This window comes from Ahaetulla prasina, chromosome 17, assembly GCF_028640845.1.
Source record: "Ahaetulla prasina isolate Xishuangbanna chromosome 17, ASM2864084v1, whole genome shotgun sequence".
NCBI classification, from domain to species: domain Eukaryota; kingdom Metazoa; phylum Chordata; class Lepidosauria; order Squamata; family Colubridae; genus Ahaetulla; species Ahaetulla prasina.
The window spans coordinates 6,592,447-6,613,076 of record NC_080555.1 but is presented as its reverse complement, the minus strand read 5'-3'; the positions used below and the strand labels follow the sequence as shown (position 1 = coordinate 6,613,076).

The 20,630-nt window shown below is 45.9% G+C and overlaps 3 protein-coding genes and 1 long non-coding RNA gene across 4 annotated transcripts in view; 1 reads left to right on the top strand and 3 right to left on the bottom strand.

The window, feature by feature from the left end:
* The window catches only part of LOC131186376 (uncharacterized), an 81,803-nt gene extending 80,396 nt beyond the window's left edge, over window positions 1-1,407 (top strand). The window contains exon 5 of the long non-coding RNA XR_009152367.1: window positions 1,190-1,407. This is a non-coding gene — a long non-coding RNA (uncharacterized LOC131186376). The remainder of the gene's footprint in view (window positions 1-1,189) is intronic.
* Window positions 1-7,205, bottom strand: part of IGSF9 (immunoglobulin superfamily member 9) — a 37,814-nt gene extending 30,609 nt beyond the window's left edge. Inside the window, exons 1-3 of the mRNA XM_058159867.1 lie at window positions 6,736-7,205; window positions 2,506-2,876; window positions 1,393-1,584 (exon numbers count right to left, since the gene is read on the bottom strand). Of these exons, the coding sequence (XP_058015850.1) occupies window positions 1,393-1,584; window positions 2,506-2,563 (250 nt within the window). The 5' untranslated portion in view covers window positions 2,564-2,876; window positions 6,736-7,205. The remainder of the gene's footprint in view (window positions 1-1,392; window positions 1,585-2,505; window positions 2,877-6,735) is intronic.
* Window positions 7,206-11,577: 4,372 nt separating this feature from the next.
* Window positions 11,578-13,361, bottom strand: LOC131186371 (serum amyloid P-component-like). The gene is made up of 2 exons (XM_058159861.1): window positions 13,215-13,361; window positions 11,578-12,333 (listed from the first exon to the last, which is right to left on the bottom strand). Exons 1-2 carry the CDS (start codon window positions 13,276-13,278, stop codon window positions 11,711-11,713), a joined length of 687 nt encoding a protein of 228 aa, XP_058015844.1. The 5' UTR covers window positions 13,279-13,361; the 3' UTR covers window positions 11,578-11,710.
* Window positions 13,362-15,602: 2,241 nt separating this feature from the next.
* Window positions 15,603-17,998, bottom strand: LOC131186819 (mucosal pentraxin-like). The gene is given in 3 exon segments (XM_058160744.1): window positions 15,603-15,936; window positions 15,939-16,211; window positions 17,845-17,998. Coding segments are annotated over 3 exon segments (747 nt in total). The 3' UTR covers window positions 15,603-15,616.
* Between the last annotated feature and the right edge of the window lie 2,632 nt (window positions 17,999-20,630).

Here is a 20,630-nt window from a genome sequence, read left to right as displayed (position 1 = left end):
CGGCCCTTAAAAAAAAAAAAAGAGAAAGGTATAAATCGAATTTGCAATCCCATCGAATTAAAACGTGTGGTTTTTATTCATCCGCAAGCCACCATTTGACCCATTTTAACTGCGTTTCTCCAAATTATCCTACGGGTAATTTGCAATTTGAAACAAAAGGCCCAGGCTGGCTGAACTTTGCTTCTTGCCCTCCAAACACGGGAACTGACTGTTTGCTTTATCATGGCTAAATAAGTTTACGATGGGAGGGTCAGAAGATATCCAGAAGGAAAATTTTTTCCTTTCTAAAATCAAAAGAAAAGACATGTTGCTAGGATCGCTACAACCATTTCATCAGACTTAAAAAAGAATATAGAATATGGATACCGTATTTTTCGGAGTATAAGACGCACCGGAATATAAGACGCACCTTCGTTTTTGGGGAGGAAAATAAGAAAAAAGCTGATTGGCCGGTGGATCGGCCTCCCGGAATACCCCCAATCAGCTGTTCCCAGAGGTGAATTTTAGCAACAGGTTCCTTGGTTGTGAGCTCCTGCCTTGCTTTTTTTTCTGCCTCTGAAAGCCTCCGAAACAGCTTCAGAGAAAAAAGCCTCTGAAGCTGTTTGGAGGCTTCTTTTCTGAAGCTCTGTTTGGGGGCTTTTTTTTCTTCTGAAGCTCTGTTTGGTGGCTTCTTTTCTGAAGCTCTGATTGGGGGCTTCTTTTCTGAAACTCTATTTGGGGGATTCTTTTCTGAAGATCCGTTTGGTGGCTATTTTTCTGAAGCTCTATTTGGGGGCTTCTTTTCTGAAGCTCTATTTGGGGGCTTCTTTTCTGAAGCTCTGTTTGGGGGCTTCTTTTCTGAAGCTCCGTTTGGGGGCTTTTTTTCAGAAGCTCTGTTTGGGGGCCTCTTTTCTGAAGCTCCGTTTGGGGGCTTTTTTTCAGAAGCTCTGTTTGGGGCTTCTTTTCTGAAGCTCTGTTTCTGATGCTTTTTTCAGCCTCTGACACCTCCGTTTGAGAAGCTGGGCGAGCTTCTACATTCGGAGTATAAGACACACCCAGATTTTCACCCTCTTTCTTGGGGGGAAAAAGGTGTGTCTTATACTCCGAAAAAATACGCTAATTCCTGACTTACAAACAGTTCATCGAGGGATTGTTTTGGAAATGAAAAGAAATGGTGAAATTAAATGCTTTTTCTACTTTTTCTCAACAGCTGTGGCACGCTAAGTTTGCCATCACGGCCCTATACAATTCCAGACAAGTGGCTGCCCCATCTAAACAGATACTATTAAAATAACATTAAAACTAAAACGGACGAATATTTTGCCAAAGATTCAGGCGCTGTCCCATACTGTGCCATCCATACGAGACCAGGGGAAAGCTTTCCCCGTTGAACTCCCGCCACCATTCACTCACCAACGTAGTCTGGATCCACCCGGGGGGAATACAGCCCGAATTTGATGAAGATGGGAAGCAAGAAACCGAACCGCACCCACTCAATGACGTAGAGAGGGGGGCTCGTCGCGTTCGGCTTCAGCAGGTTGCAGCGGAGAAGAGCGCTCTCCCCTTTGCGGCCGACCACCGTGCGAGATTCTGCTTTGCTGTTACCTGTTGGGAATAACATTGAGAGAGAGGGCGACCAGCCACTCTGAAGGCCAGATTTTTTTGAGGCTTCCGTTTTTCTGCCTCGTTTTTGGAGGCTGCCCTGAGCTTGCTTTTCTGATCTAGGCGTTCCCAAGAGCACGAAGCAGACTCTTCTTTAATCAAAACACCCTTTTGATTAAGTTACTCATTCACATCCAGCAAAGTCTTTCAAGGGAGAATTTACAGTCACAGACCTTATCTGGCTTGTAGAGCTGCCAGGCCGATATCTTCAAAACTTGGCAAGGAGTCTCGGAGGATCACGAACCAATTAAGCGAACTAATTGTCTCCTGCAAACTCCACTCCCCTTTCGCTCCTCTTTTTTTCCCCACTGGGAGGGGCCATTCATCGGCCACCTGTGGCCTTACTCCTGAGTCGACCCTTGTTCTAAAGCTGTTCCCTCCGTCTGGCAATTCTACACTAGGAACAGGCTTCAGCTGTTCATCTGCCTCACTGATGTCTGATTCTGAAGGCAGCTGATAACTGTCAGACGGCCCTGGTTCCCTCTCTGCCTCTGACGCAGAGCCCTCCCCAGACTCCAGGACTGGCCCAGGTTCCTCCCCAACCTCCTCACTGTCCAAATCTGCTTTCTGAATCAAATTAGTGTCAAAATCCCTTCAAGGGGAAAAGGGGGATTCTGTTTTTCTACCTCATTTTTGGATTCAGAGGTCTACCTGAGCTTGCTTTTGGACCAAAATAGTCTCCCAATTCCTCTCTAAAGGGCTTCTGTTTTAAGAATTACCTGCACGTTACTGGCAAAGCACAGAGCTGAGAGGTTACAAGGGGACTGTGGGTTGACCCTGACTTTATTCTCCGTATCAACGGAGGGGTGGGGGGGTGTCCCTGGGTGAATCCCCAGCCCCCTCCCATCTAGGAAACCAATTTACCTTCAGCAAGGCTGCTGCAGACCAGGGTAACGCAGGCAAGTCTCAGCAACCAATTCATAGCACAGCTACCCAGGCCCAACGTTGCGTAGGATGACCGCTGTACCGAGACCCCCCCAGCACGAGATATTTGGGGAGCGACCTCTAAGGGAAAGGGAAGGAAGATGCCAGCTTGCAAATCGCACCGTCCTTGTGCGCCAAGCCCACGCTGGCTTTTCAACACAGCCTTACAGAGACGCCTGCGAAGTGGGGCATCTCACACCCGAGCCCTGCCGGGCTGCCTCGCACCCGAGCCCCACTTTTCATCTCCCGAGATCTGTCCGTGAAAATCCTGCAGCATTTTTCGGCGGGAAAATGTCTCCTTCAGCATCGACCTGGGTGGAGCGAAGTTTGCAAAAGGAAAGAAAAGAGGGATAAACTGAGAATCTTCGCAAAAGAATGGCTTTCTGGAGGTGGACTCTCCCTTTTTAAAACTTTCGTAAACTTATTGTAGTTCCGAAGAAAACCCAGTATGGGCGAACTAAAATAGCTATTTCACCTTGTTTTGGAAAGACACTTTAAAAATTTAGACAGTTTTCACCGTTTTAAAAAGCTTCTGTCCTATTCCTACAATGGCATTTAACCCAAGGTTGTCCAACTTTGGCAACTTTTAAGACCTGTGGACTTCAACTCCCAGAATTCCCCAGCCAAGCTTGAGGAATTCTGGGAGTCGATGTCCACAGGTCTTAAAAGTTGCCAAGGTTGGATAATCTTGGATTAACTTAATTCCAAAACCGTACACTGAACGGTTACACCGTACACCAAATTACAAACTTCTTAAATCTACAGCTAGTCCTTACCTTACGACCATTTGAGCTTATGAAACCACCCCCCCTCCAAAAAACAGCATTTACAACCCTGACAGTTGGGCCTCCCCTGCGGTCCTGTGACATTTGTGGTGACTGAGATACGACAACGTGACCACAATCTACAGCCTTTTGACGGGAAAATTTACTTCGGGTTTTTCAGCAAAAACATCCCATAGCAATCAACAGATTCATCTGACAACCACTGCAAAAATAAAAAATAAAAAGTTATAAAATCAGGTTGGTCAGTTGCTTAACAACTGTCCTGATTTATGTCGGTAGAGGGCAGGCTCCATCTGACACGTTCTATTTGTATTTTTATCATAGTCAATGTTGTGATTTTTACTGTTGTTGTTTTGTTTGTTTGTTTTAAAAAAGCCAGCCAGGGAGAATTGCTTTTTTTGCAAAAAGAGGCAGATGTACAAATTTGATTCAAAAACTCACTCTAAATTCACTAGAATTGATCTCAATCGATGCGCTAAAGTCACCAGACAAACCCCAGATCAAATCGGGCCCGGTGTGGAATTGCAGCCACAGAGTTTGGAACTAACTTGGTTAACGGGACCATCATCATGTGCTTGAACATAATAAACTCCCCCCCCCCCCCCACAATTTCATCTCCTTTCCTTCCTCACTCTATTTTTTTTTTGTCACAGTATACACAAACATCGTCATAAATAAAAACAAGATATCATGAAAGAAAAATACGTATATATAAGTAGAAACAACAACAGTTATGTTAATTTGATATAATGAAGGGAACAATAGGACAGGAACGGTAGGCACTTTTGTGCTCTTATGCACGCGTCTATTGTTTTTCTTGTCTTTCTCCCCTTAGCAATATTATTATTTTTTGCCTTAGGAGTAGGCCAGTTTGAATTAAATTTTACTTCAAGCTCCATTTTTGCTTTTTTAAAACAACAACAACAACAACAATCCACTGTGTCAACCCCACGAAATTCCTTTTCTTTCTGCAAAACTGGTCCAGCCTCCATCACTGGCTGCATTTAAACTTTAGAAAAACAAGCCAATCGCGGGGGTTATCTTCCATTCAGCTCTGTTGAAAACAGGAGGTAATTCCACTTCTTTGACCTGTGCGCACAACACATGCATCAAAGCATTTGGCCAGCTCTGTAGCATTTCCCACTAGGGAAAAGTGCAAAACTTTAAAGACCAGCTGGAAAAATTATTCCCATTCTTTTTTTTTTTTTAAAAAAAGATATTCCTTTAAGGGAGAAGGCAGGAAAATTCAGATTAAACTGCAGAGCTGAAGAGTATCCAATAATAGGCTTGCCCCCAGCTTGAAAATTAGCGCAAATAAATCCTTCTGTAAAACTGGACAGGCCTCTGTAAGCCGCTTAACCTGGGAAACGGTCCTCACCCTCTCTATTTTATCCTCACAAGAACCCTGCAAGGTAGGGTAGGCCAAGCCACGAGTGACCGGCTTCGGGGTCTGTTGCAAGCTTAGCAGGTAAACGCATATAAATTTGCAAATATTGCCAACATTTTCTCGCACATTTTTAAAAAACTTATTCTCAAAGACCATCTTCCCAGCAACCTTTACAACTGGAAAGAGCCAGAATTTAAACTTTTAATGTGCTAATTTCACAAGAAGTGGAATTATCAAATTAAGAATTACCAAAGCAATCTTTGTCTTTGGGGTTGGCTATTTTAGGTATTAAATTTGCATTATTTGCTGATGATGATGGTCAAGATAAAATATCCCATGTAATTCTCTAGCAATTAAATTAATTAAATTTAATTAAAAATTAAATTAAACCTTTGGAAGATGCATCAGAATTTTAGTTATTCCATTGTAGGCTTACAAGAAACAGATACGGGCATTTCCAAAAAAGAGAGGATTTATTCCCGCAGCCATACCACACTGCTGTGAAATAAACCCACCTACATCCATTAAATCCAACTTGATTTAGTAAAAAACTTAGTATCCAATTAAAAAACTTGATTTGGTAATTTTATCCCTTCTCTGCGTCTTCTTCATTTTTTTTTTTTTTTGGCACCACTTTGGATGAACGAAAAGGAAAAATGAGACGTATATGTCTTTAGATGCAAAGGAGCCTTTTAAAAAACACTTATTTTATTTATCCAATTTCTATAGCTGTCCAAACTCAACAAAGTGAATTACAACATTCACCCCATTTTTAAGGGGAAACTCTTAAACTGGCATCTACCACCAAGGGAAGATCTCACTCCCTGCCCACAAAATACAATATAATTCTTCCTTGTTCCCTAGCCAAGCCATCCTTTTCTGGCTGTTGCCTACAGGAGGGTAACATTTCATGTTTCTTTTCAAATTTAAAGGAACAATAGTTTGCCAACTTCCGCTTCCTTGGCTCAATTTCCAAATGCAAAAATAATATTTTTTTTTTTAAATTAACTTTTGTTTTGCAAAACAATGGTCCCGAAAATCAGGGATTTTTTCTCTCTCTCTCTCCATCCTCTCTTAAGTCCCTTTCCTGGGAATTTTTTTAAACCTAGGAGGACCATAGGTCAGATGACCATCTGGTTGGGGGCTGGAAGGAGAAATGGGAATTGTCGTCCAATATGAGAAAATATGAGAATTCTGGAGGGGCCAATTCACACAACCTCTTCAATGAAGTGAAAGGCCCAGAGGTTTTATTCATTGGCACAAGATGTGCCAAGTTGGGCATAGTGTAAATAAATAAATCGGGATTTATTTGGCAGCAATCAATCAATAAAATAAAATAAAATATAAATAAATAAAATAAAAGGCAGCCCCTCTCTCGACAGTTGACGGCTAAAATGCTTTTTAAAAATGCTTTTATATTTATGATTTGAGGGCCCTGAATTTAAGCAGCTTCAAAGTAACTCTGGCCAGCGGATACATTTCATAATAAACAAAAGTTAACCATAAGCAAACAAAGAGGCTGCGGAATGCAGAGGAGTGGAGAACCCGGGTTCAAACGTGTTTGTGTGAACGGAGCCACTGTGGATACCCCATCCCACCCCGATGTCTCTCGTGATCGCTACTCTTCTTGATAGCTTCGTGGGATCAATCAATCAACCCACCCACCCAGGAGTCCGGGTTTAAGCGGCCAAGCGCTTCCCGGGCCCAGGGAAACATTTCAAGAGACTGGTCCTCATTGAGGCCGACTCTTATTACGATCCCGAAAAAAAAACATCGGAAAAAATTCTTGCTTCTTTCCGTCTCTTGGGATGAGCCGCTTAAACCCGGGTTTTAGCTCCCCGCCACGGGTTCAGAGCCCACGCCGTGTCCGCGGAAGTCGAGTTTCTTTGCACAAGCGGGGTTTAAATTCGCACGGGTCTGGTGGTTCCCACGAAGCGCAGAGGGATGAGGATGGCAGGGCTGCTGGGGGAAATCTTACCTGGGGCGGTGGGATCTTACCTGGGGATCCCGGCCAGGGCTCTCGGTCCGGTCCGGACAGCCCCCGACCCTCCGCAGCCCCCGCCTCCATCCGCGGCTCTGCAAGCGCCCGATGGGGGTTAACTAACTTGGCGCGCCGTGAGCTTTTTGCAACGCGGCGCCCAGGGGCGCCCGGCCGCTGTGCTCCCTCTCCTTTTCGCAATTTACTTCGCCGCTGCTCCGAAGCGCAAACCCAATTCTTTACTTTTTTTTTTTTTTGCATCTGCAGCTCCACGGATTCGGAGCGACTTCGCTTTCCCACGGCTCTTGGAAACCAAACCAGGCGCTCACAAAAAAAAAAAAAAGTGGAAACTGCTTCCCGTCCAGGGAAAACTTCCCAACACAATGGAGGGGCGGGGGCTTTGCTCTGCTCGCCCCCCTCCCTCCCACTCCCCCCAGCCTCTGGGTTGCCCAGGGCAACGGCCAATCGCCTGCCCGAAAGCGCTTCCTGCGCCTTCCAAATGGACCAATCGCCGGGAGGCCAAAGGCAGGACCTGGATGCTTTAAAAGAAGGGGGGGGGGAGAGATGGAAAGGGAGGGGGCGTGTCTTGGTACCTGGGGAGAGATTTATGTCGCAAAGGTGTCTGGGATGTGTAGTTTTTTCTTCTTCTTCCCACGGGGAAGTGGTGGGGTGGGGAAGCAAAAACTCTGGAGCGGTTCCACTGAAATCAAGTGGTGGCTGTTCTTTTTCTTTCTCAACTTTTAAGCAACTTTTCAGACAGGTGGAGTTCGGTTCGCGGGATTCCTCCAAATTTGGAAATGGCTAAGGTTGCAAAAAGGAACTGCGCTTAAAACGAAGTGGGGCGTTTTGTTGAAATGTACCAAGTATAAATTAAACAAACAAACCAATATATAAATGAGAAGGGTCGCCAGCGGCTTAAAGGTGGGTGTGCTGGGGAATTCTGGGAGTTGAACGCTTTCATTTGGGGCAAAAGTACACAGTAGTTTTTGATGTTGCAGTAGTCCTTCCTTCCCGTTTTCCTTCTCTTTTCCTTCCTTCCTTCCTCACTCCTCTTTTCCTCTCCCCTTTTCCTTCCTTCCTTCCTTCCTTCCTCACTCCTTTTTTCCTCTCCCCTATTCCTTCCCCTTTTTTTCTTCCTTCCTTCCTCCCTCCTCTTTTCCTCTCCCCTTTTCCTTCCTTCCTTCCCTTTTTCCTCCTTCTTTTCCTCCCTCCCTCCTCTTTTCCTCCCTTTTCCTTCTTTCCTTCCCCTTTTCCTTCCTTCCTCCCTCCTTTTTTCCTTCCTTCCTTCCTCTTTTCCTTCCTTCCTTCTCCTTTTCCTTCCTTCCTTCCCTCCTTTTCTTTTTCCCTCCCTCCCTCCCTTTCTTCTCTTTCTTTCTCTTCTCTTCCTTCCTTCCTTTCCTTCATTCCTTCCTTCCTTCTCTCTCCCTCCTTTTCTTTCTTTCGTTCTTTTTTCTTCCTTCCTTCCTCCCTCCCACCCTCCTTTCCTTCCATATAAAAACATATTGTTCTAATTTCTTTCTTTCTTTTTCTTTCTTTCTTTCTTTCTTTCTTTCTTTCTTTCTCTCTTTCTTTCTTTCTTTCTCTCTCTCTCTTTCTCTTTCTTTCCTCTCTCTCCTCCTTTTCTTTCTTTCGTTCTTTTTCTTCCTTCCTTCCTCCTCCCTCCCACCCTCCTTTCCTTCCATATAAAAACATATTGTTCTAATTTCTTTCTTTCTTTCTTTCTTTCTTTCTTTCTTTCTTTCTTTCTTTCTTTCTTTCTTTCTCTCTTTCTCTCTTTCTCTTTCTTTCCTCTCTCTCCACCCTCTCTTTCTTCTCCCTCTCTATTCCTTCCCCAGAGCAGGCCCTACTAATGCACTGATGTCGTCCCCCCTCCCACCCCCATACCGTAACCGAATGCAAGGAGCCATACAATGAAGTCATTTAATACTCCACCTGTTGCTTCCAAACCCCACCCCGACCCGTTTCCTGCATATTTTTTCGGCCCTCCCCCCTCATCCCGAGGCAGGAAGCCAACATTCATGGGTTGAGGGTATCCCAAAAGATGAGATTATCCCTCCCTCCCCCTCCGCCATCCTTTTATAATCAGCACCTTGGAGGGACGGAAACAAGATACGGCTTGAAGGGGCCTTTTAAGATAATCCAGGCCTCTGTGCAGGAGACACCGGATCCCTCCCCAGAGAGAGGCTGCGCTGGGGTGGGGTGGGGACCTGCTGGTACTTGAGCCCCGCTGGGCCCAAACGGGTGGATTTTCAGGGCAACGCAGGAAAAAAAAAAGTTTGGTGTTTTATTCATTTCCCACCCCCACCCCCCAATTCCAGAAGAGCTAAAATATACACCACGATGTAAAAAAAGATGTTGAAACTCTAGAAAGAGTGCAGAGAAGAGCAACCAAGATGATCAGGGGACTGGAGGATAAAACATATGAAGAACGGTGGCAGGAACTGGGTATGCCTAGTTAAATGAAAAGAAGGATTAGAGGAGACATGATAGCAGTGTTCCAATATCTCAGGGGCTGCCCCAAAGAAGAGGGAGTCAAGCTATTCTCCAGAGCACCTGAGGGTAGAACAAGAAACAATGGGTGGAAACTAATCAAGGAGAGAAGCAACTTAGAACTAAGGAGAAATTTCCTGACAGATAGAACTATTAATCAGTGGAACAACTTGCCTCCAGAAGTTGTGAATGCTCCAACACCGGAGGTTTTTAAGAAGAGGTTGGACAACCATTTGTCTGAAGTGGTGGAGGGTTTCCTGCCTAAGCAGGGGGTTGAGCTAGAAGATCTCCAAGCCAGGGGTGAAATCCAGCAGGTTCTGACAGTTTCTAGAGAACCAGTAGCCGAAATTTGAGTAGTTCAGAGAATGGCAAATGCCACCTCTGGCTGGCCCCTGGAGTGGGGTGGGAATGGAGCTTTTGCAGTCTCCTTCCCCTGCCACGCCCACTGAGCCACGCCCACAGAACCGGTAGTACAAAAATTTGGATTTCACCACGCTCCAAGATCCCTGCCAACTCTCCTATTCTATTCTATTCTATTCTATTCTATTCTATTCTATCCTATCCTATCCTATCCTATCCTATCCTATCCTATCCTATCCTACTCTAGTTCTGGTTCTGCCCTTTAAGCAATAAAAATCCCCCCTGCACCTCCCCTCTCAAAACTGGTCCAGAATATCCAAGCTATAATCACAACGGTGTATTTTTTCCCCGCCCCTCCTCCTCTTCCCTTCTTTTTTAAACCTATCCTCCGGCTTTCCTCCGTGCCTTGCGGCTTGCACCACGACCCTGCGAGGTAGGAAGAGCCAAGCAGGAACAAGTTCCGTCGCTGAAGGCAACCGCAACGGGCCCGTTGCACAAAAGAACCACAAATGAACGATCTGTGCTTTCTTACAAGACCCTCCCTTCTTCCCCCGTGGTTGTCTTCATTAAAAAGACCTTTGCCATCTTCCATTGTTGTTTTTTTTTAAAAAAGTGGGTCTCTTGCACACACACACACACACACACACACACAAACACACACACACGGGAAAAGCTGTCTTGCAAACCAGAATGCCTGTCAGTTTGAGTTAAGAGACCATCACTCTGACAAGCTGTTGATCTAACATTGATATCGAAGGCTTGGGGTGGGGGGCGAGTTCTGATGGGACCATCGCCCCCCCCCCCCCCAAATTGCTTGATGATGCAAACCCGGCTGCTCAGTGGCGAATGGGGCCTGATTCTCACAAAGAGCTGGAACCCCCCCCCAATTCAGGGGAGGGGCAAAAATTCTACTGTGCGGGGAGGGGGGGGAGTGTAGAATTTCTCAGATTTAATCCCCAGGCGGAAGATTCAACTTCTCTTTTGTGGCTGGGATTTCACCCGTGAAAGGTTTTGATCCCAGGGCTGGGGCTGCGGAGGCGGGGGTGGGTGGGCTGGGCTTGCGTGGGAACGGCACCCTGGCCCATCATCCTGGCTGGGGATGGGCAGACCCAGAAGTTGAGGAAAAATTTGGGAGGGGGGAGTGTAGAATTTCTCAGATTTAATCCCCAGGCGGAAGATTCAACTTCTCTTTTTGTGGCTGGGATTTCACCCGTGAAAGGTTTTGATCCCAGGGCTGGGGCTGCGGAGGCGGGGGGGTGGGCTTGCGTGGGAACGGCACTGTGGCCCATCATCCTGGCTGGGGATGGGCAGACCCAGAAGTTGAGGAAAGATTTGGGGAGGGGGGGCAGTGTTTTCATTGTATTAGATTAAGAGGTAAACAGCTGGGCATTCTTCCTGTAATTTATAGGTAACAGATTTAACAAGAGTTGGAAGGGACCTTGTAGGCCATCTAGTCTAACCCTCTGTCCAAAACTGCTCTCCTGTCTCCCCTGGTCCTTCTCTTCACTAGACTAGCCATACCCAGTTCCTGCAACCGTTCGTCGTATGTTTTAGCCTCCAGGCCTTAAACTATCATCTTAGATAGATTCAGATTAACAGAGTTGGAGGGGAGAAAGAGAAAAGAGGAAGGAGGGAGGAAGGAAGGAAAGAGAGAAAAGAGGAAGGAAGGAGGGAGGGAAGGAGGAAGGAAGGAAGAAGAGAGAGAAAAGAGGAAGGAAGGAAGGAGGGAGGGAGGAAGGAGAGAGAGAGAAAAAGGAAGGAAGGAAGGAAGGAAAAGAGAGAAAGAAGAAAGAGAGAAAGGGAAGAAGAAAGAAAAAGACAGAGCGATTCATGCTAGGGCTTGCAAGATTCTATCTGTAGATGATTTTTGGAAGTATTGTGGCCCCTCCAGACCTGCATTTAGGATTTTTTTTTCCAATAAGAAGAATCCACAAGGAACATTCAACTCAATATGGCACCAAAAAAAACCAAGCTAATTTTATTGATAAACAAACTGGAATGCTTTTCAAACATGGATCGCCTGCCTGTAATTCATTAACAGCCACTTGAGCTATTACAGAAGTACAGATTTTTTCCCCCCCAAAGAAAATGTTTTCCTTTCCTTTTTTCTTTCTTTTTCCCTTCCTTCCTTCCTTCCTTCCTTTCTCAGATGCACGCATTTTGGGGAGCCAGGAAATCCTCCACAAAGACCTCACTCTTGATGTAGCTCAGGGACCCCCAGTTAAGCAGAGGGCCAGAAACCACCACGTTGTTCTTAGACAACCTAACCTCAGCAGGGCTCAGCACCCGGGGCCACAGGTTGACTTCCGAAATCTCCCCCACGAAGGACTGGTTGATGTCAAAGCCCGCTCCGAAGTTATCCTGGTCCTGCCCCACCACGATGGAGGCCTCGGGGCTGATGCTGTAACCCTTTTTCAGTCCCTGTCGAGGGAGGGGTTCTCCGTTCAGCCACAACCGGACTAGCCCGTTGCTGGAATCCCAGGACACGCAGATGTGGTCCCAGCTCGGTTTCTCCTTCTCAGGGACCTTGAAATTTGCCGCTGAACCACCGATGTAAATGGAATACTCGTTGGGTTGGTTCTTGAAGATCAGGAAATCGTTGTCGCTGGAGCGGGTGGCGTAAGAGAAGAGGCCGTACGGACGGGCCAGGAGGGTGTAGTATCTCAAGCAGACGGTCAACTTGGTCAAGGGTTGCTGGTTGGAGATGTGGAGAACCACGGCGGCCGTGGCTGAGGGTGCTGGGAATGCAAAGACCTTGTTCCAGAGATCTAGAAAGGGGACAAAAAGGATCCTGGTCAGCAGGACACCAGCCTTGTAGAGCAAGGGTTGGTGTCACATGGCCCGTTTTATGCCCAGTAGAGAGGCCATCAAATTACGTTCTTCCATCTAGGAATCACTGGCCCTAGCATGAAAGCATGAAAATAGGCCGAGCTGAGGAAGGGAGGGAGGGAGGGAGGAAGGAAGGAAAGAAGGGGAGGAAGGGAGGTGATAGATGAGATGAGGTGTGGATGGAAAAGGAGAGAAGGGAGGGAGGAATGGAAGGAAGGAAGGCAGGAAGAAAGAAAGAAAGGAAGGAAGGAGGGAGGGAGGGAGGGAGGAAGGAGGAAGGAAGGAAGGAAGAAAGGAAGGAATGAAGGAAAGGAAGGAAGGTGATAGATAAGATGAGGTGTGGATGGAAAGGGAGGGAGGGAGGAAGCTAGGAAGGAAGGAAGCTAGGGAGGGAGGGAGGAAGGAAGGAAGGTAGGTGATAGATGAGGTATGGATGGAAAGAAAGGAAGGAAGGAAGGGAGAGAGGAAGGAAGGTGATAGATGAAGTATAGATGGGAAGGGAGGGAGGGAGGGAGGGAGGGAGGAAGAGAGGGAGGGAGGAAGGAGATGATGGACAGGAGTTCAAGTCCCTCCTTACTCATGGAGATTCCTACCTCGGCTTGGGCTGAGGCCACCCCAGAAGGATCTTGTGAGGAAACCAACCCACAGCCTTAGCATTCGACCTTCTCCCTGACCAACCAGCTCTCCCATGAACAGAAGATCCAATGGCTCCATTGAGAGCAATGCCAGTGAAAAGCTCAACAGATTTCGCCCAGCTTCTGGAGACCAGAGGATCTTCCATGGACAGATGGAGCCGCTCCTACACAGGTTTGAGCCTCACCTTCATAACCAAAGGACCCTGACAGGCAGGCGAGGATAAGAAGGAAGGAAGGAAGGAGGATCATCCTGGTGGACGATGGAGGAACCGGCTGGCAACAGGAACTCTGGGCAGCTCTCTTGTGCCAATATCCTTGGGTGCAGAGCTGTGTCCTCCTCACAGGACCAAGTCAACTCTTCAAATGGTGAAATTCTGGGACATTCCTCAGATATTGAACCCAGAACAAAAAGGAGTATTTACCGTAAATTTCGTCCTGGGACTTTCCCACGAGAAAGTATTTGCATTGTGTCGTGCTTTCTAATCTCCATAATATATTCGTTAACTATTACCTGTGGAGAGGTATATTAGGAGCTCGATTTTTATCTTAACTGATTAGATGCACCATCGAAATAGCTCGGAGGGCCCTTCCGTTGTGTTTCCCTTCACTCTCGGATGTGTTTCGGTTGCCATTTTTGGGATGTCCTGGGTGGGAGGTTCCTTTGAAGGTCAGAAAAAGACTAGACCTGGGGTGTCCAGAATTGAGGTCCTCAGACCTTGCCAAGGTTGGACATTCCTGGTCTAGAAGACGATGGGTGGAGAAAGAAGGGATGGCTCAGGTCTTTTGAAGGCCCTTCGATCTTGGGCTTTGGGACGCTCAGTCGTTCAAGCCTAAACGGAGATCATTGCGCCGTTTCCTAGACTGGCCGTTTTGTCCCCATATCCTTCCCTAAAGAGGGCTGGGTGGCTTTGAGGAAGGAGAACCTCTCATTCAAGGACAGAGAAGGGGGCAAGCTGGAATCCCATACCGGAGAGTTCAAGAGGTTTATGGGGGGCAAGCAAGAGAACAGGCTGAGATGAGGAAGGCAGGGAGGGAGGGAGTAGAATTGGAAGAGGAAGGGAAGGAGAGAGGATTGGAAGGTGAAGGGAAGGGAAAGAGGGGGGAGGGAGAGAGGGAGGAAAGAAAGGAAGGAAGGAAGGTAAAGGAGACGGGAAGGGGGATGGAGGGAGGGAAGGAGGGAGGAAGGAAGGAAAGGAAGGAAGGAGAATTTGAAGGGAGGAAGGAGGAGGAGGAAGGAGAATTGTTGGGGAAGGAGAAGGAAGGGAGGGAGGGAGGGAGAGGAAGGAGAATTGTTGGGGAAGGAGAAGGAAGGGGAGGAGGAAGAAAGGAGAATTGGAAGGAAGGAGACGGGAAGGGGATGGAGGAGAAAGGGAGAAAGGAAGGAAGGAAGGATAATTGGAGGGAGGAGGAAGATAGGAAGGAAGGAGAATTGGAAGGGAGGGAGGAGGAGGAGGAGGAAGGAAGGAAGGAGGAGGAAGGAGAATGGAAGGGAGGAGGGAGAGGAAGAAAGGAGGTGGAAGGAAGGAGACGGGAAGGGGATGGAGGAGAAAGGGAGAAAGGAAGGAAGGAAGGATAATTGGAGGGGGGAGGGAGGAAGATAGGAAGGAAGGAGAATTGGAAGGGGAAGGGAGGGGGGAAGGGGTTGGAGGGACAAAGAGGAGAAGCTGGGAAGAAGGAAGGAAGGAAGGAAGGAAGGAAGAAGAGAAGGAAAGAAGGCAGACAAATTTGAAGTGAAAGGAGGAGGAGGAGGAAGAAGAAGGGGACTACAGTTATGAGCAACTTCTTTGGAAAAATCATAATGTCTTTCAAAGGGGGCCGGTTTAGCTCACGCTGGTAAAAGCCTGTTATTAAGAACACAGTAGCCTGCAATTACTGCAGGTTCGAGCCCGGCCCAAGGTTGACTCAGCCTTCCATCCTTTATAAGGTAGGTAAAATGAGGACCCAGATTGTTGGGGGGGCAATAAGTTGACTTTGTAAAAATATACAAATAGAATGAGACTATTGCCTTATACACTGTAAGCCGCCCTGAGTCTTCGGAGAAGGGCGGGGTATAAATGTAAACAAAAAAAAAAAAAATTGCTTTATGACTGTTCACTGCATAGTCGCTTCCTTGAGCCGGGCAGCTGTAGAACCTGAATGATTTATTTTATTTATTTATTTATTTATTTATTTATTTTGTCACAACAATATATGTAGGCATCGTACAAAAATATTATATAGTATATAAACACATATATGAGTAAATATTAGGAGGTATAAGCATATATATATATATATAGGAAGAAGAAAAGAAAAACAATAGGGCAGGAACGGTAGGCACGTTTGTGTGCTTATGCACGCCCCTTATGGTCCTCTTAGGAATGGGGTGAGGTCAATAGTAGAAAGTTTTTGGTTGAATGACCTTCACCAACTGTACACAACGGCCGCAACATGCCTGAGCATCAACTGCGAAGGAGACACAAGGAACTTCGAGTGTTTTATTTTTCTTTATTATTATTATTTTCAATGCAACACCTCCATTATTATTATTATTATTATTTTTTTAGGAAGGCTGATTTTTCCAGATTCGGTGCCGTATCTTTGAGGCTCACACAAAATGACCCTTCAGGGGCTTAACCACCACGTAACCCTTGATCTGGTAGAACAACGCTCTCCAGCTAATGATGGCTTTGCCTGCAAAGAGATTTTTCCTCAGTAAAGCCATTTCTCGGGGTGTCAGCACCCGGTCGAAGAAATATAAAACATTGAGTTCCCCCACCAGAGATTCTCTGCTATCAAACCCACCCCCCACAAAATCTTGATCCTGGCCCAGGACGATGGACGCGTTCTGACTGACGGCGTAACCTTTCCCGATCCCCTTCCTGGGCAAAAGGACCCCGTTCAGCCACAGTTCCGCTATCCCACGTAGACATGTTCCCACCCACACTGGGAAGCCGGGACCTTAAAGGTCACCTTGGACCTTCCCAAATAAAACTCGTAGTCGGTGGGGCTGGCCTTGTAGACGATGATATCGTTGTCGCTCGCTGCGGTGGCGTACGAAAACGTGGTGTAGGCCCGCGTCAGATCCGTGTAGAGACTCTCGCAAACGGTGAAGCTGGTCAGGGGATTTTTCAGGTTGGCTTGAAGTACCACGTGGGCTGTGTTGGAAGCCTCTGGGAACACAAAAACCTGGTTCCTGAGATCTGCGGATGGAAACATTTATTTTATTTTATTTTTGTCACACAGTATATATAAGCATAAGCATGAAATAATTATACAATATATAAGCATATATATGAGTATGAGTATGTAAAAACTATATTAATTGGATATAACGAAAGGAAAACAATAGGACAGGAACGGTAGGCGCGTTTGTGCTCTTATGCACGCCCGTTACAGACCTCTTAGGAATGGGGTGAGGTCAATAGTAGACAGTTTTTGGTTAAAGCTTTGGGGATTTTGGGAAGGGACCACAGAGTCAGGTAGTGCATTCCAAGCATTAACAAACTCTGTTACTGAAGTCATATTTTCTGCAATCAAGATTGGAGCGGTTCACATTAAGCTTAAATCTATTGTGTGCTCGTGTATTGTTGCGATTGAAGCTGAAGTAGTCTTCGACTACTTCATAATAGTCAAACATAGGTAAGTTGAAGGGATTGCAAAAGAGAGCGAATTGAGCTGTGTGCGCGTAACGCGCCGGTCTTGCCTCTCGCATGGTCCGGTTCTAAATAGACCATGGCCGCAACCCGGGGGACCTCTGCCCTCCGCCATTCAGATAAATGGTTGTCCAGTCTTTTCTTAAAAGCTTCCAGTGAACAACTTCTAAATATAGGCTGTTCCACTGGTAGATTTTTCTCACTGTCAGGAAATTTTTATTTATTTATTTATTTATTTGTCAAACGCAACAATACATATATAAGCATGAAATAACCATATGAATTGGATACAACCAAAGGGAACATTAGGACAGGAACGGTAGGCACGCTGGTGCTCTTATAAAGGTAAAGGTTCCCCTCGCACATACGTGCTAGTCGTTGCCGACTCTAGGGGGCGGTGCTCATCTCCGTTTCAAAGCCGAAGAGCCAGCGCTGTCCGAAGACGTCTCCGTGGTCATGTGGCCGACATGACTCAACGCCAAAGGCGCATGGAACGCTCTTCCCTTCCCACCAAAGGTGGTCCCTATTTTTTCTACTTGCATTTTTACGTGCTTTCGAAACTGCTTAGGTTGGCAGAAGCTGGGACAAGTAATGGGAGCTCACCCTATTACACTGCAGCACTAGGGATTCGAACCGCCGAGCTGGCCACCTTTCGATCGACAAGCTCAACGTCCTAGCCCCTGAGCCACCGCATCCCACTCGGTGCTCTTATGCACGCCCCTTAATGTCTCCTTAGTCCCTGGTTGCTTCTCTCCTTGGTTAGTTTCCACCCATTGTTTCTCATCTTACCTTTTTTGGTACTTTGGAATATAGTTTGACCACCTCATCTTTGCAGTAGCCCCTCAAATATTTGAATTTTGCTATCATGTCTCCCCTAGTCCTTCTTTTCATTAAACTAGACATCCCCAATTCCTGCAACCATACTTGTTGAGCCAAAGCTCTCAGGTGGCAAGAATGAAGAGAAAGGGGCATACCGAAATCCTGTAACCATTTATCGTATGCTTTAACCTCCAGCCCCCTAATCATTCTTGTTGCTCTTCTCTGCATTCTTTCCAGAGTCTCAACATCTTTTTTATATTCTGGTGACCACTGCAATGTGCAGATTCCCCAGACATAACTCTTCAGTGCATGTGCATGATTTCCAGGAGGGGGTAATCTCCTTGGTCAAGATTTCACTCACCTTGTTGAGCCAAAGCTCCCAGCAAGGTGGCGGGAATGAAGAGAAAGGGACGCAGACTCTCCATGCTGAAGGTCTGGTTAAGCACAGATCTCTTCTGGATCGGTCTGTTCCCCAGACGTCTCTCGTCCTCCAACGAGCTCGTGGTTGTGGGCATCCAACCTGCACGTGTGAAATTTATACATGCTTGGAGAAAAACACAGCCAGATTATCTTGTCTAGCTGGTTCCAACAGGATATTTTTTTTAAAAAAAAACTCAGAAATGAGTTTTCCCGTTAAGCAGCATTCCTCAAAATCCTATAAAATGTTCGGTTTTTTTATCATGGCATCAATAAAGCCTCTTGCAATATAAAACCACATTTTTTCTCTCTATTAACTTGTATAAGAGGGATGCAGTGGCTCAGTGGCTAAGATGCTGAGCTTGTCGATCAAAAAGTCGGCAGTTCGGCTGTTCGAATCCCTCGTGCTGCTGTGTAACGGGGTGAGCTCCTGTTCCTTGTCCCAGCTTCTGCCAACCTAGCAGTTCGAAAGCACGTAAAAACAAATGCAAGTAGAAAAAATAGGGACCACCTTTGGTGGGAAGGGAACAGTGTTTTCTGTGCGCCTTTGGCATCGAGTCATGCCGGCCACATGACCACGGAGACGTCTTCGGACAGCGCTGGCTCTTCGGCTTTGAAACGGAGATGAGCACCGCCCCCTAGAGTCAGGAACGACGAGCACGTATGTGCGAGGGGAACTTTTACCTTTTTATAACCTGGTTAATCAGTTTAAACCATTTAGCTATTTTTTTAGAATTCTATTCCTTGTAGATAAAAGGTTTAGCGGCCTGCGTCGTTTTATTTACCTTTGCTGATGTTCGATAAAATGCTTTTTTTAACTTGAGCCTCATAACAATTTAATGAGAATTTCATAAACCCTGGCAACCTAACCCCTGATCTTTGTAATCTCAGTGGAAATATTGCCATAAAATTTTTAACAAAATAGCGATCGAATGATAAAAGCAGCTGAGATTTTCAAAAAGAGGGTCGAAGTCCTCAATTTACAACCACAAATGGGAACTACCTAGAATTTCCGTTGCTAAGCAAGGTGGGTGCTGGGATGCGCCCCATTTTACGATCCTTTCGCCGCCGTTGTTTTTTTGTTTTTTTTTAAGCAAACCACTGCAGTTGCTCAGCGAGTCACGCGGCCATTAAGCAAATCTGGCTTCCTCTTTTGACTTGGCTCGGTTGTAAGTGCGAAGACTGTTGGTTTTCAGTAATTGCACACGAGAGACTCGAGAGATGGTTATCAGTGTGCGAGCAAGCGTGTTCCCACATCCTTTATTGAGCAAGAGTTTGTTTTCAGCGCGTAGCGTTCATTTCAAAGCGTGTCCACACAGTTTTGTACTTTCCCTTATATTCACACAAGCATTTGTATATAGGAAAAGTTTACATCGTGCGATGGGAAGGGCTGTGTCACAGGTGCGAGATATGCACTTTAGCTGAACTCTCCCTCAGACCGCGCAGGCATGACCGAAAGTACACGTATGTAGGAAAGAGAGAACGAAACAGCTAAAAATACAGTGGTTATGCTGATGTGCAGTGAAGCATCAAGGGTGGTGCCCCATAATTTCTTGACTCTATTACTGAAGCAAGTTTTGGTAGAATTATGAGATGGGCCAGGATGGCCATCTTAATGACCATCTACTACTCTACGGAAGACTGGTTGCAAGTTGCCTTTTTTTCAGTGCCGTTGTAGCACTGAATCGTTACTAAACAATTGATTGTCAGCGGAGGACTGCCTCTTCCTACTATCTAGAGGTAACCCTGCTTTAACTTACTTCTCAGTTGCTCCTGGCTTTAGAATTCACCATTGGAGAAACCATTGTATGTTAGTTGTCCATCACAGTGCTGAAGAGGTTGTGAGAGTATAATAATATAATATAATATATATAATATAATATAATATAATATAATATAATATAATATAATATAATATAATATAATATAATATAATATAATATAATATAATATAATATAATATAATATAATATAATATAATATAATAACAGAGTTGGAAGGGACCTTGGAGGCCTTCTAGTCCAACCCCCTGCCCAGGCAGGAAACCCTACACCATCTCAGTCAGATGGTTATCCAACATTTTCTTAAAAATTTCCAGTGTTGGAGCATTCACAACTTCTGCAGGCAAGTCGTTCCACTTATTAATTGTTCTAACTGTCAGGAAATTTCTCCTTAGTTCTAAGTTGCTTCTTTCCTTGATCAGTTTCCACCCATTGCTTCTTGTTCTACCCTCAGGTGCTTTGGAGAACAGCCCGACTCCCTCTTCTTTGTGGCAACCCCTGAGATATTGGAACACTGCGATCATGTCTCCCCTAATCCTTCTTTTTATTAAACTAGGCATACAGAGTTCCTGCAACCGTTCTTCATATGTTTTAGCCTCCAGTCCCCTAATCATCTTTGTTGCTCTTCTCTGCACTCTTTCTAGAGTCTCAACATCTTTTTTACATCGTGGCGACCAAAACTGGATGCAATATTCCAAGTGTGGCCTTAGAATATTGCATCCAGTTTTGGTGTTGGATTTGGTGTTGGACTCAGTGTGTATTTCAGATCCTCAAAGGGCCTCTGGAACTCCTTGGAAAGACACAAGGCCACCTTCTCCTTCTCAACTAAGACCAGGCTGGTTGAGAAGAGAAGATGCCACCAGACTTGAAATCCTGGGTTTAGAAAATTTAGAACTATGCCGCCTTCGACAAGACCTGAGTTTAACTCATAGAATCATCTATTTCAATG